At 40.7% G+C, this 19,111-nt stretch overlaps 1 protein-coding gene across 14 annotated transcripts in view; it reads right to left on the bottom strand.

Moving 5' to 3' along the window:
• Positions 1 to 19,111, bottom strand: part of shank3a (SH3 and multiple ankyrin repeat domains 3a) — a 182,714-nt gene that overhangs the window by 66,581 nt on the left and 97,022 nt on the right. For all 14 annotated transcript variants that reach the window (XR_008416534.1, XR_008416535.1, XM_053885400.1 and 11 more), the window contains 6 exons: positions 9,203 to 9,311; positions 7,817 to 7,968; positions 6,242 to 6,409; positions 5,530 to 5,646; positions 407 to 484; positions 21 to 87 (listed from right to left, as the gene is read on the bottom strand). Coding sequence is in view for 12 of the 14 variants with exons in the window: in XM_053885400.1 (XP_053741375.1) it covers positions 21 to 87; positions 407 to 484; positions 5,530 to 5,646; positions 6,242 to 6,409; positions 7,817 to 7,968; positions 9,203 to 9,311 (691 nt within the window). In the remaining 2 variants the exon portion in view is untranslated. The remainder of the gene's footprint in view (positions 1 to 20; positions 88 to 406; positions 485 to 5,529; positions 5,647 to 6,241; positions 6,410 to 7,816; positions 7,969 to 9,202; positions 9,312 to 19,111) is intronic.

Here is a 19,111-nt window from a genome sequence, read left to right as displayed (position 1 = left end):
CCAGCTGCGTGTGAACTTACCAACATCTGATGTCTTGTGGACCTTGATGATCTCAGCCAGGTCAAAGTTCCCTGCGATGATAGCCACCTGGGTGAGGAGAACGGCAGGTTGGGTCAGTCACGGCCCTGCTGCTTCCTCTGTCACACACTTGCGCTTGTGTGGCCACGATGTGGGCCGAGTGTGCGCTGGCCGGCTCGGTGTGAAAACAAATTAACTTTGATATGAACAGGAAGTCAGTGGCAGCGTCGATTTCACACAGACTTCATCAAACAGGAAGAGAAAATGGCACAGACAGCCACGCTGAGCCAGTGGATGTTCCGGCCATTTAAAGTTTTTAATAAGCTGTCGACTTACATTCACTTAACAGGAGTCACAAACAGGCAGAGGCGGCGGAACCGCGACGCACCTGAAAAGCAGTCTGGCTGTTGTAGTTCTTGATCTCCTTGTTGGCTCCTCGAAACAAAAGGACTCGAGCACAGCTGTCCTGGACCAAGACAGAGAGGTCCACTTTGATGCGTCTTCTCCAGAGAGTTAGGCAACATGTACAATCACTTCCTGCCAACTCTGTCACCAACTGTTTTCACTCCACTTTTAACATCTCATTATTATATTTCTAATTTATGCAAATATTCAACAGTACTTTTGCTATCACAAATTCCTCCATTTCCTATTTCCAGATGCTCCACAGCACATTGTCATTTCCTCAGTTCAGTTGTTGAATATCATTCAATCTATTGAAAATGTTACATTATTGAAGAACTTTTTTACATCAATTTTTACTCATTTTATTTCTTGATAGTGATATTTGTTACCTTTACAGTGATCTTTCGAATGGTTGTCTTTTAGTCATATTAATAAAAATCACATCTGAATTTGAATTCTATTAATTCTGAATGCCTTTTTTATTTATTTTTATTTAAAATTTGTTTTCAAAGTATAGCAAATATAATGAAAAAAATACAGGTGCAGTTGTTTTAAAAAAAAAAATCTCACTGTTAAAAAAATATAAAGGCATCTGTACATATTGATATGTGATAGATGGTTAAGAATATGCCAAATAAAAATAAATAAATAAAAAAGAAGCTAGAAGAACATATCACTTGAACTAAGACAAAACCGAATGACATACTTGAAAACCAGACAGAATCACTGTTCAAGAAGGACAAGATGATGTTGATAGCGAACTGTTGGATTTACTTAAACTGATCTTTTAATACAAATACAATGGGTGTGATAGTATTTGAAAAGCCTTCTTTTGATTTGGAAAGTAGAATTACTGCAGAAGGAAGTCACAGTCATCCGTAACTGTCCAATGTTCCACTCCATGTCGCGAAAGAAAAAAAAAAATGGTGGCAAATGTCAAACCACTATTTTCTCCTTCAAGAAGCCAGTAAGTGGAGTAAACAGTGGGGGGTCAGGAGAGAAGAACACTGACATTTCTGTTTGCTGTTTGGAGCTATGAATGCTCTTCAGAAACATGTTTTGGTTTCGTTCGATGGCTTCCCTCACAGGCTAATCACAGCTGGCACCATCTGTCCTGCTCTTCCTCCCAACGCTTCCTATAGGAAATGAAAACCATTCCAGCGGTATTCACCGCGCTTTGCTTTCATTGGTAACAAAACAGCGGTGAAAAACAGTGACTAGTGAAGTGTGGCGATGCTCATCATTCAGGTGGAACCACTGAGACAGATGGCTCCTGCAGCTCCTGTCTATACGTTTGAGGATTCACTCGCTGATGAAGTGAAGCTGCGGAAGCTGCAGATGAAGTGCTGGAGAAGCACTTCAGGTGTGGTGAATAAACATGCAGCTTTAGCGATTCAGGTATTCGCTGCTGCATGTCAGTGGCTCAGGAGGAGCGAGACGTAACACACGGAGACACGGCTTAAGTGAGTCAAACACAGCATTACATCTCAAGCGGCAACAGTGTCAAACATTGTGTGACTGGTTTGTGAGTCCTTTAGTAGATAGGAAGGACGGAAGGAGGGATTGAAGGATGGAAGGAAAGAAGGATGGACAAGGACAGAAGGAACATAAGTGGGAAGGAAGGAAGGAAATAACAGACACACAATGGAAGGAATGAACAAATGAATGAAGGACAAACTGATGGAAGGAAGGAAAGTAGGATCAGAGAAAGGAAGGGAAGAACGTCTCAAAGAAGCATTGGAGGATGGACTGACGGAACAAACAAAACAAACAAACTGAGGAAGGATGACAGGAATAGGACAGGAAAAATGGAAGGAACCAACCAAACAAGGAGGGTAGGAAGGAAATAATGAAGAAACAATGACAGGAAGGAACAAATGAATGAAGGACAAACAGATGGAAGGAAGGAGGGAAATTGGGATCAAAGAAAGGAAAGGAAGGAGGGAAGAAAGGAAGGATGAGAGAAAAGAAGAAAGGAAGGAAAAGGATGAAAGGAACATAAGAGGGAAGGGAGGAAGGAAATAACGAAGAAACAATGGAAGGAACGAACAAATGAATGAAGAACAAACTGATGGAAGGAAGGAGGAAAGGAAGGAAAGTAGGATCAAAGAAAGGAAGGGAAGAACATCTGAAAGATGCATTGAAGGAAGGAAGGAAATTACGAAGAGACAATGGAAGGAATGAGCAAATGAATGAAGAACAAACTGATGGAAGGAAGGAAAGTAGGATCAAAGAAGGGAAGGAAAGAACGTCTGAAAGATGCATTGAAGGATGGACGGAAGGAACGAACAAACATAAGAACAACAAACTGAGGGAGGAAGAAATGAAAAATGACAGGAAAATGGAAAGAACCAACCAACCAAACAAGGAAGAAAAGACGAAATCATCGAACAAATGAACCAAAATGGGGGAAAACAAATGAATGAAAGAATGAAGGGAGGAAGAAATGAACAAACTAGAGAAAGAAAGAAGGACGGAAAAAATCAAGGAACAATGAAGGACGGAATGAAGAATGGAAGGAAGGTCAGAGGAGTGGAAGGAACCAACCAAGGAAGGACCGAATATTTGACCAAACCGTGGAAGGAAAAAACAAATGGTAGAAGGAGGATGAAAGCAGGAAGGAAGGAAGAAACCAACCAACAAACTGAATGACTCCTAATTCCTAGTTGTTCATTGTTTTTGTACAAGCAGCCTCCATGAACTTGTCGTCCACAAAGCCAAGCCTATAGTGGAACCCAGTAAGCACTCGAATGACCAGATAAACCCTGAGATTTAAGCATCTGATCCGGCTTCTTCTGCTGTTGTTCTCATTCATGGTGCCACGCCATCCTCTGCCTTTGTAGCACTCTCTGCTGATGCATATTGATCTCAGTCATTTGGACTCGGCGGCTGCCCGTCGATCACATCAGCCCATGTCCCTCTCTCCACGCAGATAATCATCTGAGCCCGGGCTGCGGTGTGCGTTGCCCTACTCCCCACTTGGACTCACTATCTCAGGGATCAATAGGCTCCACATGGTTCTGAGACTACACAAGCAGAGCAGCTGAGCACCTGGTCCCCGTCCAACCCAAAATTCAGCCAGATCTCTCTCTCTCTCTCCCCTGAGCAGAAAATCTCAGGACCGCGATGAAGCCGCCTGACATGTTGTGTGCTTCTAACACAATCTATTGAACTTAATGTCTCCGTCAGGCGCCACTATCACTGCCAACATGTTATGCAATAGACGGAAACACAACGCGAGCTCATTTAATGTTGATGATGGCTTCTCCGACTACATGTTTTTTACTTTGTGCCGCCTCAAACCACACAGCACTGTGCTGCAACAGTATTCCCCAGGAGACTCCTGGCTTCCACTTGCCTCCGCTCCCTCTGTCCTTCATCTTCCCAAATATGCAGAACAACTTCATTTATATTTCACAGCACATTCCATGGCACATGTGCTTAATGTGACTTAAATCTCAAGAGTTTCTGAAACCACACTGCTTCGGTAGCCAACAAGGTTAAACATGGAACACGACGGTTCATTTAAAGGAATAGCTAAACGATGGATTTAACTCTGAACAGGACCAAGTCTCTTGCTTTTTATCAGCTGGGGTACCCAACATTCATAGTCCAACACTGACTCCCCCCTCCACACGTCCAACCTTCATCTCTGCCACTTCTAACTCTGCGTCCTGTCTTTCAGTGAGAGCTACAGTCTCTCAACAATTTCAGACTGACCCAACAACAGCTGCCCTATACAGCTTCCCTTTCACTCTAGCTGCCACTCTACGTACACACATTACCCCAGACTGTTGTCTCTACCAGACCCACCCACTCAACACTTTAGCTATACAGATAAAACCTAGTTGACTTTAAGCCACTTTTAGCCACCTGAAAATACTGGTTACTTGGAAGTGTAATAGCAGGGTGTCATGAAAACTGAAGGGTCGCAGATCACAGATCAACTTAAAGTGATGTTGGTTCAGTAAGATGTGATATCACAGTTGACATATTCATCACAATTCTTCGTGAGATCCATTATAGAAAAAACTGTACCCACTTTACATAGTAGTCTCTGAAGGCTTAAGTGCAGTGTTGTGCCACCACTATGAAGCAGTACTGCAACAATCTCAGTGAGAAACAAATTTGAAATCTCCAGACATTCAAGGAGATTCATTGAAACTTTTTTTTAAAATAAGATCAACTTTCTCTGTGTGTGTCTCCGTGTGTACTTGTGGTGGTCAATTCTTGACAAAAAAAACTTTTGCGGGGACCCCACAATTCCAAACCAAAATTTAAGGATTGAAACGTCAAAATACTGTACGTCGGTTTAAGTCCTGGTGAAGGTGAGCCATTGGTATTGGATGGTTAAGGATGAGAGGCTGGGGGAAGCATTATGGCAATGAGAGGTCCTCACAAAGATCAAGATGTGTGTGTGTGTCGTTTGAAGCGTGTTAACATGAATTTGGAAATTGGGGTAGCGAGTGAACAAACAGAGAGCGTGTGTGTTGGTCAGAAAAGGAACAAACCACAACTTGACTTCATCCTTACTGATGCAGAGGTCGTCTGGTGATGGAAACAATCCAGGGACACGTGGAAAGAAAGGGACTTCTATCAATGCAACCCTGCAGCTGATCTCCAACACCATATTTTTGGGGGTCCACTGGAGCTTTACTGGAGATTTATTTTGGTCACATGCAGTAACGGTGTTGCAGCACACTTGTGTTGAGCTTTTTTGTTTCCAATATGAGCAGAAGAATGTATGATTTTTCAGGCTACAAAACAATAAAACACTTTCCAAACACATTTGATTGAAAGACAATGTCCTGATGTTTACCTTAAGAACCAACGTCATCTTTTTTTGCGGCTGTGTGCAATGGCATTACAACATCATTGCATTTATGCACAATATTTTTGAGGATTTCCCAGTATTTTGATCGTTCACTTACAATATAACTGAATTACAAGCACCTTATGAGAAGAGTTGTACTTGTGTTCAAGAACCAACACCTTACCATATGGAACACTGTTCCACATCTGACTATGGAGGTCAACTTAAACCTGAAAACACAAAAACTGCTCTTCCATCACATCTAGAATAGCAGAGAGCAAATGAAAATGTACCTGGTTGTAGAGCGCGCACACATGCAGGGCTGTGTTCCCAGATGCGTTCTGGGCGCTCATCTCAGCGCCGTAGAACAGCAGATGCTCCAGGTGCTGCACGTGACCGTAGCGGCACGCCTGGAAGCACAAGGTCAGGCGGTGTTGGACCTTTACATTGGCACAGGAGTTTCAAACCACACATGTACTCCTCATGCCGTGACGGTAAGAACGAAGAGAGCCCATGCAAAGCAACGGATTCATTCCGCTATTGAGTCGTTGTCACAGCAGTTCATTCAACATTTACTCCATGAATTTTCCGTTTCTGTGGCAGCGATTGAAGTAATAAGCCCCACAGCTGTCGGCCTGTTACATGGCTGTCACGCATAAACTCCTACACACCGAGCCACTTGTCAACATTTGAATCAACTGTGTTTACAAAGCAGGAAATCAACATTACAACAAATACGCTGCATTCGCTCTTTGCAGCGGCGGGTACGCATGAGGGAGGGGACATAGAAGCAGCTGCAGCAACCGAGCTTACTGTTAATCCTCAGTGCAACTGACGTGCGCTGCCCCAGACCTTCAAAACTGACATCTACTTCCTGCATTTGTGGATCAAAATGTGACCTATAAGCTCGATTATCGAAACTCTCTGAAGACTCCTGTGGCTCCTGTGCTTAGCTTGAGCTTCCACATTACAATTTACCACCTTGGAACTAGCACTGAAAGTTACCTGGTGAATCTCCTGCCATCCGTTCTCGTCCACGCAGCCAACCAGCGCATGATCATGCAGAAGCAGCTCACAGCAATAGGGGTCTCCTCCCACCATAGAGCTGTGGTAAAGAGGAGTCAGGCCCCTGCTGTCTTTATAGTCAGGTGATGCACCCAGGTCTAAAAGTGTCTGGCAGGACAGAGAAATCACAGGAAGGATAAATGACCATTCAGAATCAGAATCGCTTTATTTATAGAGAGGGAAATTGCTTTTTGCAACCTCAACTCCTGCTCAAAATAAAAGCGTAATGAAGAAACAGAGAGAATGGCTAACATGTAATGTTACTCAACAAACATGCAAGATAAAAATAAAAATAAAGACAATAATATATACTACCAAGCGCAAACCCAAAGAACAATCTAAACTATATTTACATATAAAAAATAAAGACGTATACTACCAAGTGCAAACCCAAAGAACAATCTAAACTATATTTACAGTTTATTGACATATAAAAAATAAAGACATATACTACTAAGTGCGAATAAAAAAAAAAGAAGTATCTAGACAGTACTAACAGTGTATTCACATAAGCAGGTTATTGCACATAAGGGACACTAGTTGACACTCAGAGGAAGGAGTTGTACAGTTTGATGGCCAGAGGTAGGAAAGATTTCCTGTAGCGCACTGTGGTGCATCGCGGTGTGATCAGTCTGGTGCTGAAAGAACTCCGCTGCTTGAATCTATGACTAAATAAACACATGAAACATCTCCATGTATCTTTTGAATTCAACGTTCCATTACATCTTTAACGCTGTCAAAAAGGTTACTAAATAACATGGGTTTATCTCTATGTTGCTTAGCAAAATAGCAAAAAAAAAAAAAAGTATAAATGGATTTCAATTGAAATTCCCAGGAATCTTAGGTGGTTTTCTGAAGTGCCACCTGAAGGAGTCATCGCTCCTTCTTCTTTACTTCTGTGTGTTGTGTGAGCAAGCTCTGGCTCGCTACTGCCACCTGCTGTATTGCACTACTGAGAAAATAAAACAGGTCCATTATATTTGCTATAACACAAGTAATGAGCGTGTCAATAAGAGGCCTGTGTTGAGTCTCACTTTTATATTTGTACACCATTATAATATTCAGCAGCGTCCAAGCTGTGTTCCAATTGTGACATCTGTCATTGAAATGTTAAAAAGCCACACACAGCTAAACTTAGTTGAAGGACATGAGATCAACCGACTATTTTACATTAGGAACAACAAGTTATTATGACATAATAGACTTGCACATCTGTTGTTATGTTTGTCGTCTGTTCAACATTACATTGAGCAGACGCTTTAATCTAAATGGCCCCGGACCACCGGGGACCTCGCCCACACTTTAATGGGATTTGAACTCATGACCTCTGCGCTACGCAGTGAGCTAACCATTTATTAATTAACTATTGAGCGGTTGGTGAGAGAAGAACCTGCAGTATGTGACAGAGAGGAAGGAAGAAAGTCGGAGCTGCTCAGGTCTCCTTCAGCAGTCGCTGACCCACTTCTTATTTTTATTAAAAGAGGAGCTAAAAGTCTGAACGTATGGAGCACTTACTATAAGTGCAGTGTGGTTCTTGCTTCGCACAGCCTTGTGGAGGGCCGTAATTCCGTCTTTTGTTCTGTAGTCCAGATGCGCCCCTCCGCTCTTCAGCACCTTGATGAGTTCTGCACATCCCTCCAGCTGTGCCGCCAGTGTCAGAGGACATTCTGGGAATTCCAGGAAAGAGCATGGGAACAATGTCAAAACATGGGACACTGCTGCGCCCGGCTTCTCCGCGGAGGACGTGTGTGTCTGACTAAGACGACAGCGGGACCACTTTCATAAACACTCAAATTGGTCCACCATATCTGTGGCTTCCTGCCGTGCTTGACAACAGTGCTGTGATGTGCCAGCCCTTGACGCAGAGTCCTACAGTAGTCTGCTTTGTGCTTTTACTGTTTGATTTTTTAAAAATTGTTTTTCTGTTTTAATTTACTGCAAACCTCTTATTTTTTTACATACACTTTTTTCTTTAAAATCCCTCTAACATTTGATGAATAGTCCTTTTTTTTGGTGGATATTTTATACATTTTTCATTCTTCATCGTAGTTCTTTTATTTATTTATTTAGCTAATAAGAACAATTGATTAAACACATTAATATGGGGGAAAATTAAATAGTATTTAAATAAGTATTATCTTCTCTAGACAATATTAATAATAATAGTTAATAGTTAATTCATCATTACACTGTTATTATGTTATTCCAAGTGGGGGTTGTGCTAGTAAAAGAAAGTCATCAAATAAGATGCCATTTTATTCCATGATAAACTTATATCATTGATAAATTAATAAATAAATTCCATCCTTCATGACTGAAGTGAATTCCAACTAAAACTTGTTTGTTAATAGATCTTAAAGTAACCATTAAAGATATTTTCACAATTTCATGTGCCTGTTTTTTTTCCCCACAGATATTACAAATTATATTAAAATGCTAAATCAAATGGAATCATTTCGATGCGTAATTTTGATAGACTTTCATGTCTCACAAAAAAATTAAATACAAAATACTGAAAAAAAAAACCTTGACTTTAGATCATATTTATGTTTTACACCAAGTTACGTCGGCAAAATACTAATTTCATCAAAAAGATTCATATTAGAAATGATAAAATAACATTTATTATAGTAACAAATCACATGTTCTATATTCTATATAACATCATGACTTCACTTTCCCCCTTTTTTGTCCTTGTTCTACTATATCTTGGTAACACTTCAGTTCAATTTGAGATCCTTTTTCTGCTGTCCTTCTGTCTTTTGCCTTGACAGCTGCTCTCAGGACAAAGTGTTCTGGGTCCACTTCACATATCACTTGACTCTGAAATAAACCTGGCTGATTCGAGAGGTTCTTTCGCTCACTCACACTCCTGAACCTCTACAGAAAACCAAGCCTCACCTCCTGTGTCCGGATCATGGAAGTTTGGATCCAGCCCTTTATCCAAAAACCTGGAGACCTTTTCAGTGTTCCTCTGCTGCACATACTCCATAAACTTCTTCAGGTTGGCCTAAATGAGAGAGACAAGGTGATGGGGGGAGAGGGAAAAGAAGGAGAGTGCTGTGATTGGTTGATGCCAGACTTTGTGGCTGGGGATGTTTAATAATGCAGCTGAGAGATGAAAGCTACAGTTGCAGCTCTCTTCTTTACTGTTTGAAGGTTCATTTCTCTTCTGTCATGCCAAGCAAATGGACCATGTGCAGCAGATATGAAAGTTATTACAGGAGATGAAGGCCAACACCGACGTGCCTCCTGAGGACCGAGCGAAGACCCCGGCGACTTGAAATGAAATTTATCTTCAAACTCACAAAATGATTTCACTTTTATCACACAACTACACATATTTATCCCAGATGAGTGCTCACATTATATTACGCAATTCATTATTTGAGAATTTTAGATGGAAAAAAAAAAGACTTTTTAAAGCTCTTGATATGAAATGACAGGGGAATAAGGCTCAAAATAACCTCATTATTATGGATTATTCAGTGAAAAAAAACTACAGTCAACTATTAGACTTTCACTATGATGATATAATCGCACCACATCTGCAGTAACAGCTTCACAAACAACTTCCTTTACTATTGAATTCTCTCAAGGCTCGCGGCCATTACATAACACCAGCATGTGATACATGACACACAAACGCATGCTTACAAACGTAATTGGCAAATGAGGCATGAAGGGAAAAGGCGACTCAGGAACTCACCTTGTGAGGCATTCTATTTCATATATGGCTTTTCTTCCACTACTGATCAATCTTCAGCGCCTTCTAAATTTCCCACCTTCCGCTCTCTCTCCTCTCCTCCCTCTGCCCGAGCCAACGTGCTCAGAAGCGCAGTCCACCACTACTCAACATCTCCAAGTCAAAGTGAGTGAGAGAAATTCACTTTAGCTCTTCCCTTTCCTCACAACTACTCCGAGAGGCAGTTGTTATGGTGATGGGATCCAGAGACAGCTACAGTAGCCAATGTGCATGAGAGTGGGAAGAGCACCAGGGTAGTTGTTTGTCGGCGGATGCATCACGGTTTTAAAAAATAACAGTCATTGTCATGCAGGCACACGTGGATGAAAAGGCTTTCACTTTTGTCACTGTGACACATCTGACCTGAAACCCAAGTGAAAAAAAACTTGGCAGCTAGAAAAAAAAAAAAGTTGAACCTGTTAACTGTTGCAGTGTTTTGTAGCGTCACTGTACATGAGTCAAACTCCCGATCGAGGGCCGATTCCAAGCCGCTAAGTCAATTTACATGGTCTGCGATTTTATTTTATTTTATTTTAGACAGGCCAAATTTTCTAGGCCTAGTGCGTGTTTTCAACTTCCTTTGTCAACATGGAATGAAAAGTGGCAACTCATTTTCAGCGAGACCACTCCCTGCTCTACGTAGAGACAACAGCTCAAAACCAAATCTTTGGACGGGAAATAACCTTCAGCAAAAAATGTATGGTTACACAGAAAAAAAGAAAAGAAAAACAACAAATACAGCAAACAAATAGTTGGAATTACCAACATTTTGTCAGGAAATACACTGCCCATGACTTCAGCAAATTTCACAAGTCTTAAATCATTTCTGAAAAATTGGCTGGGATAGCAGATATATTTATTGATACAATAATTTGCTTGTCATATTTCAAATAATTCTCCAGAACTATTTGCTTTTCAGTTCTATAATTCTGATTGAAGTTATTGTACAAATGGAGGCTAAGTCTCCACCCAATCTGGTTGGTCCATGGGACCTAAAATTGGACAAAAATGAATGGAAGTCTATGGGGAGATCAAAGTTATTTTCAGGTCCACCTGCCCTGGATCACACACTTGTTGTACCTCAATTTAAATGATAAAAAAATATGTGCGTTTAGACTACGTTTGTAATGTATGACGTATTTGCAAGTGAAAATGCGTATATAAACATAAGGTAATTATCAAAAAAGAATGCAGGTAGGTCACAAAACATGATTCTGATTGACAAGATATTGAAAATAATTGAAAACCAGCCAACACAAATGTGGCTCCCAGCGACCTTCACTGACCTGCCACGGCTGTGTGAGCAGCGGTCAGTGCGTAAATCCAATAGGCTCATCAATACAGCTCACTGTGCGTCACTGCCGCCAGTCACACGGACATTGAAACTACAACCACGTGGCAAAATGAGTATTAAACAACAGGAAATGGAGCCACTTCACAATTATCTGCCATCTGCAAACTCACATCCCTGCAAATGCTCTCCTGGTGTGCAGGAATGCAACTGTATCTCCAGTCATAAAGCCGGTTCGCTATTGTCCTTTGAAGTCTTGCAATGTTCTTTCTTCTTGCGTTTAAAAAAAAAAAAAAAAAGTCATGCGCATGATTTGTCACATTCCCTGCTGGATGAAAATCTTGCAGCTAGTCCTCCTTTATGCGCAGAGATGGGGAGTAGAAATGTTTATTAATCTCCATTCATCATTCCTGCTCGCCCGCCATGATTGCCAAAGACGATATGACTGCATCCCTTCATGTTTTGCAAATTCAATCCAAAGGGAAATACAGACAAAACTCTGCCGTTTGTTTATTTGCTGGCGTGTTAGGATGGAAAGGATGGGAACGATGGTGATGCCACATCCAGAGCCTGTTGAAGCCTAAGCACAAACATCTGAAAGCAAGGCCTTAAAGCATGTTGACATGGTTATGGAAATGTTGCAGAAAAATGGAGTTCAACTCATGTATTAACTCAATTCTTGACCATCCTCCCAAGCCATTATCGACTGGCTGTTTACTGGATACTAAAGCCTAACCTTCAAACACAGAGCCCAGCAACTGCTACACATTTAAACTCACAGTAGTTCACATCTCCATCAGCTCATTCCTACATAAACTGCTTTGAATAAATGGCTCTTCAGTTCCCTTCTGAACAGCAAGCTTCCCAGGCCTGAGCGCCCAACTGCGTTCCCTTTAGCTTCACCCTGCTCAGATGGACACTTTTGTTTTGTCTTCCATGCTACTACCTCTTTTTCATATCTCATTGTGAGCCTAAATTCCTACAGTTTTCATCCATGAAGGGGAGTTCAACACACAGCCTGATTTTCCTCTCCATTAAAAGAGTCCAAAACATGGCATTATACTTAAAATAAAACGTAGACTAGTCCTACCATATTGAGAGCTCAAGACTCCTCCATGCCAGGAGTCAAAGAAAAGCCCAACCAAGATAGCTGTGGATCAGATAAAGTCTGGAAATAAAGGTTGCTGCAGGTGAAGCACGAGGAACATTTAACATGATTCCAGACGTTGGAACAAAATAGTAATAATAGTATTTTTAAAAATGTTCTTGTACTTAGAAATCTAAAAATAAAGTGCTGCCGTAAAGAATATTGTAGCATTAAAGCAAATAAATATATAACATGGAATACTATTACTACTACTACAACTAATAATAATTATTAAGAAGATTAAGAAGAATAATAAGAATAAAAATAAAAAAAAAATGCATCATGCCATGCTTCCAAATGCCAGACAGTTGAACGTGTACATTTCTGTCAGAAAAATAGACAAAATCTACACACAGGTTTGACACCAGCAATTATGGATCAGCCACCAAGTATGCGTCACATGTGCTACAACTTGAATAAATAGGAGACGACTGACTGCATCAAAAGAAGATATGGTTAATAAAACGAGCATCTTGTGTCTCGGTTTTGCAAATCAAAACTAAAATATTTGTTTGTCTTCATAATTAAACACACAGGTTCAACAGTAAACTAAGCTTGCACTGTAACACAGTTCAATAGAGCAAGAATTATTGTTATTTTCCATGCAGCATTGTTCATTTGTTTGTTGAGCAACGTAATTCCACCAGATACACCTTGTTTCAATGAAAAAAAAAAAAAGTAATGGGGAGAATAATCACTTCCTAATCCAGGTTGGCTTCTAAAATACAAAGGACTTTGAAGTAAACAGGCAGACGTTCAACGGGACAAAAAGCCTGACTGGTCATTTTCAGCTGCTTCCTGAACCATTGTGAAAGGAAAATGTGGCGAGCAGGTCTGGAGATAAAGGCAAGAAAAGAGTGAAGAAGAGCCCAGAAAACCACGAGGAAAGAAGAGATAAGGAATCCTGTCTCATCACCAAGCTACAGAACGTGATGAAATAATCAGGTCAGAGAATCTACAATTTCCCAACTTATCACAGCAAGAAAATAGCCTTCAGGTTCGCTTGATGTTCAGCACACTGTGTCCCTCCATGCTCATCATCAGAGAGGACGCTTCTCATCAGCCATACAGTTGGAGTCGAAAGGCATTCTTGGACTTTCCCACCCGACAATTCTGTCACAGAATGAAACAGACTTGACCAACACAAAAAGGCGTCATACCTAACAATGTCTTTTTTTTTTTTTTTTTTTTTTTGGTGGCAGCATTTGAGGACATTGTAATGCGTTGCACACATGAAACAAACTTCCAAACTTGTAAAACAAACTAAACAAAACAGCAGAAGGGGCAGTTTGGATATTTACTGAATTGGTGACAGCAAAAACACCAGAAGAGATTGAAAGAAGAGATTGGGAATAGTAACGTTAACAGGAAACAAAGCGGAAATACACTTAGAAATATGTTAAAACTGACATAAATACACTCATTTATTAACCTTTGAAGAAACAAATACACACAGAAATGCAAATACAATTAAGGAAATACAGATATCCAATTTATTTGCTGCATTTCCAACAACTCTTTTACCGACTCATCTATTCCCACCTCCCCATTTTCTTCTTATCAATTTGTCAACTGGGACATGTAGGAAATGCGCCACCATTTTTTATATGTTACATGAGTTATGAGGTTTCCTTGAGCTTAAAACATACATCCAACAATAACAATATTTTGAGGAAAAACATCATTTAGAGCAGGGGTTCTAAAACCAAAACCTTGTGAAATGACATGACACCATGTGCTCATCGCAAAGATATTTATTTGACATCGAAAAGTCCAACCAGCAGCAGAACCAGGTGCAAGTCATATTCATCAAATTTACTACAGAAAAAAGAAAAAATACACTTCATGCAAACTTCTCAATATTCTCAATAAAATAAATCTAATAAAACCATGTCTAAATATGCTAAAATAAAAACAATATATTTTATTTGAACTCCAAAGAAGATATAACTGAAGTTTATTGAGTTATTTGTTAATATTTTCCCTGATGCATTAAGTGTATTGAGGGCGTTGAATTTGACACACAGTACAAGTGCAGCCCGCTGGACCAGCTAATGATCGACACTATCAATTACTAGTTGTCCATCAATGTTAACTCCTCTAGCAAAGTTCCCGCCACAAGCATCAGGGGGAGTAAAGTTCAACCTTATGGTTCAGCGACCAAGAAAAGAAACTGTCCATCACTGACTGATAAAAGCCTGGGAAGGAAGCGGAGCATTACAGATGTAACATCTCTGCTTTAACTCACTGTCATATCCTGCATCCTTTCTCTTTATATCGGCCGGCTATTCATGGCTTCATAAAAGCAGGTGACACACAAAACCTCCGGTTCAGTGGCTCCAGCGCATTCATGTGTGAGACCAGGCAGCATGTGCATATGTGTGTCAGACACTCCGGGTGCCCTACATTCACACTGGTTACCACATGGACACACAGCCCCTGGTCACTGGCAGCTGGACTGTAGTACACGCAGGCATGGGCGAGTAGTGATTACCACGCTCACCAAGACGATGCTTGGATGACACACTGGCCTTTTGTGAGGCGGTGCATGAAACACACACATGCTTCAGAGTGTCACAACTGTCTCAGCAGGAGAAAGTGAGAGCCAGTGGGTCACAGCCATGCCCCGGGGACCTTCGCCATGACTTAACAGTTGGGAGTGTCAGCGCGGAAAACATTCCAGCAGCAGTGATGCTAATAAGAGATTGTCAAATGACATACTGTACTGCATGATACTGTCTTTTTTTTTCTTTAACAGGACAGTATACAGACGTTTCAGTGGCGTATTGCTCTGCCAATGCTCTGGTGAGGGAATGGTTTGGTCGGCAGGAGTGTGAGAGTGACAGGTGTCAGCAACAATCCAAGGCTGGCATCACGACAAAAGGACGAGGATGGGATGAGGCCAAGGAGCAGACATGTGGGAGGGATTGTATTTCTATGTTGTGTAGCTCTTCCAAAATGACAGACCCACAGGTTGCAACAAAAGCATCCGAGTCGCGGCTATAAGCCGATGGCTTCAAGTCTACGCCTGGTGAAGTGGTACCACCAGGCGTGCCACGGTGCGCTCTGCTCTAAAATAGGTGGCTGAAGTTGTAGGGTAGACCAGAACCAATGAGGAGGGCAAGACTGAGACAAACTACACGCTTATTTCCAATTAAAGCATGTAGGTTCCTCTTCTATTTTGAAAAAATGGCCACCATTTGTTCTGCAGTAAGAAATACATGTGTGTGTGAGTGTGTATATGTTTGTGTCCGGTATTTACTCCGTCTTAGTCTCGCCCCGGACACTGGTCTTGGCCATGACTCGGGCTTGTACTTGGTCATGTCGCGAGCATGTAGGAGAGTGTCTCATAAAAAATGTTGGATCTTGAGTTTGTGTGTGACTTTTGGATCTAAATGTACTCAGAAGAATCACTATGTGAAACACCATCTATCAGGTGATATTGCAAGGGAACTGGAGAATACACTAGCTGAGCTCTACTCTGAAACTCTTCTGGTGGAGTGAGGTTTGACATCTTTGGATTTTTTCCCCTTATTTTAGATGGTTCTCTCACATCATTGTTGTTTCTACTGAGGACAAATTCAATACCGCCCCTATGTACAAACGATTGCCAGCGTGAGCAGAATCTCCCTCAGAGCTTCAGTGGACTATAATTTTCTCTCCATCCTTCACGAAGAAAACCAGCTTTCTGAGGTGTTGGCTCCAGTCTCCATAATAATTGGATGAAAGTGCCTGAATTGGGCCAAGAAGTCACTTAAGATTCACACCATCAAGTAATAACCTATCCAAAATTGTCAAACTATCAGCGCTAGTGGGGGGGAAAAAAAGAGGAAGCTGCTTTTTATTTGAGAATCGATTGTATAATTCATGGGTCTAAAGTAGCGTATGAAGTTCCAGGCTTGTTCCCATTAAAAATGCAACACAATGACATGGCATGACAGAAACAAGCGAATGGAGTTGCATGAAGAGGGAGACAGTCGACTATAGAAGTGAGTGATGCCAAAGATGATAAGAAATGAAGTTGCTTCTACTTTCTACTGGAAGGCCAGTGTCACTTGAACTACAATGCCTAACATAATTTATCTTGAAATATAGAGCAGGATCATGTGAAACAAATATTCCGCGGTGTTTTCAACTACACCAGCACATGCTAACATTCACCACACGCGAGATGTGGTGACAGAATGAGAAAGAACCAGATGAAAAGTTTACAAACATCTCTTTCTTAAAAGTTATTTTTTGTGATATGAGATGATAAACTACAAGACCTATCCAAATGTAAATACTTGTTTGATATTCAGAAGCAGACTAAATCCTTTTCTGCCACTGGCAACATCACGACTGGATGACTCAGATAATAACTTCTGCCGCTGCTTTTGTCGTCTGAAGTTACTGAATGAGCCATGGCATTTGATATCAACAGCACTGTTAGGTTAACACACACGGTAAAACGTAGCATGTCCAGAGTTAATCCCATTCATCTCCAAGACGTGCCTCAATTTGGAAACCATGGGACTCCACATCACTTGTCAGCTGTGCTTTCTGAGTGAATATGAGTGGTTGCAACATGAACGAGCTGTAAAGGATTTATGATGCTCTAGCCCATGTCTCTGTTCCAAGCAGCTATGTTTTAGTCTTCGCTGACGCAAAGCCAAACTAACTAAGACAAGATGATGGCTGAGGGTAAAGACTTTCAGAAAGAATAGATGAACACAAAGTACTCATTCTTGTGTGGTACTTTTTGGATAATTTGTACAAAGATGTGCAAATGAAACAGTGTTTTGAGGGACGTTGACTAATGCAGTTTTTCAAAACTATATGTCTATTATGGACCTGACTGACAGAAAATTGAGGGGGAAAAAAGATGAATTAAAGGACGCAATGTTTAACTATGAATTTAGACAGGGAAATGTTCAAAGCCCCCAAAATACTCTGGTGGTGAATCAGGGTTTAAAAAAAGAAAAGAACAAAATGCTGACTTAAAAACAGCTCCTGCCACCCAGTTTTACCATGCAAGTGGGCAGAGCTAAGACATGATGTCATACGGTGAACAACATCGCTCAAGCTCACTGTACAGGAGATCAGTACAAAGCAAAGTTACAGTGGGCAAGAAGCTTGGATCTGAGCATTTATTCATCAAATATCGGCATGCAGTATATGGAGAGGACACCAAGTGCGACGATGATCACAAAGAGCTCTATATATACGAAAATCTGAACAAGATTCAGACTCAGAAAAGGCTTTGCTGGAACTTTCATCCAGACTATAAATTGCTAAAAAAATTATTGTGTATATATACATTTTACGTGTAGCTAGTAGGCCAAGTTTTCCGACAACAGTTTGACGTCCGGTGGCTTAAGTTCTTTGGTACTGTAGAGCTAACCTCAGTATGGTTATAACTGGAGGAGGCTAAATCATGCTTTGCCAGTCACAGACCATGTAAACATCCTAGGAAATATACTTAGCTCCAGTGTAGTGAAATTACACCGTCAAAGTAAAGAGCAATATTTCAGATGTATTCATGTTGGAACTGTCAACATTAGAACAGGGTAATCCTTTGGTACGCTGCCATATATTATCTAAACCGTCCACTTGACAGTTCCACTTTACATCATTGTTTACATGCCTGCCGATGATACCCGTCATATCACTACGCAACTTCCAGTAACTCGGTCTATTGGCCACAGGCCCGAGAGGCACCATGTAGAACATGTCATTGAAGATTATTGCAATTTTGTGAGTGCAGATACCGCTTCATCTTCACTACTAGGAGAAGCCAGAGATGAAGCCTTCAAACAGCACCATGGGGGTGGAAGAAAATATCTAAACATTCAAATATTGTGATACTTGATTGTGCGATATTGTATCTATATTTTAATACTTGATTGTCTTGAAATTTGAAGCTGTATTTTTTAAGATTTAATACATAGATACTCGCTGCTGCTTTTGCGACGTGTTTAATAGTGACGTTTTCTTTCTGGTCACTGGAGTTATTTTGTTGAAAAAGGGAATGAGCCATTCCACTGTTGGACTGCGAAATGTAAAAGTCTAACTGGACATGCTTCATAACAATAAACTTGTTTTCATGTGCATAATATTTTACTGCATTATCTTCCCCATTTAAGATGATGGTTCTTATCACAATATATCGCACTGTATCGTATCACCACAGTTGCATCAGGATACGTATCGTATCGCAAGATACCGGTCAATCTACAGCCCTAATAATAATGACTGGTCAGTTGTATTTAGAAAAAGATATCCACTTATTCAAGGATCACAAAATTCAATTGTCGCAATACACAGTAGTGACATAGTGTTTCTAGCCAGGATGAGAAGATGCTAAAGGAGATGCTTTAGTGACTGATGCAGAAAAGCAGAGCAAAAAAAAAAAAAAGAAAAGTTAATTTCATGTTCCAATGAAAATGTTCCACTGAGCAGTCTGATGATAAAAGATACAGTGTGTGTTTTTGGTCTTGTCATGATTGTGTAGTTTTCGGGCATTAATAAACACCCCGGGAAAGAGCTTTCTTTTGAGATGGGAATCTTTTGAAGGGAAAGAAAAAGAATCAGAAAGAGCTTTCATAATAATGATGTCAACAAAAGCCTTCAAGTAACTGAATCAGT

The sequence above is a fragment of the Synchiropus splendidus genome, chromosome 14, assembly GCF_027744825.2.
Source record: "Synchiropus splendidus isolate RoL2022-P1 chromosome 14, RoL_Sspl_1.0, whole genome shotgun sequence".
Classification (NCBI taxonomy): domain Eukaryota; kingdom Metazoa; phylum Chordata; class Actinopteri; order Syngnathiformes; family Callionymidae; genus Synchiropus; species Synchiropus splendidus.
Note: the sequence above shows the minus strand (reverse complement) of the source record. Positions and strands in the feature narration are given on the sequence as shown.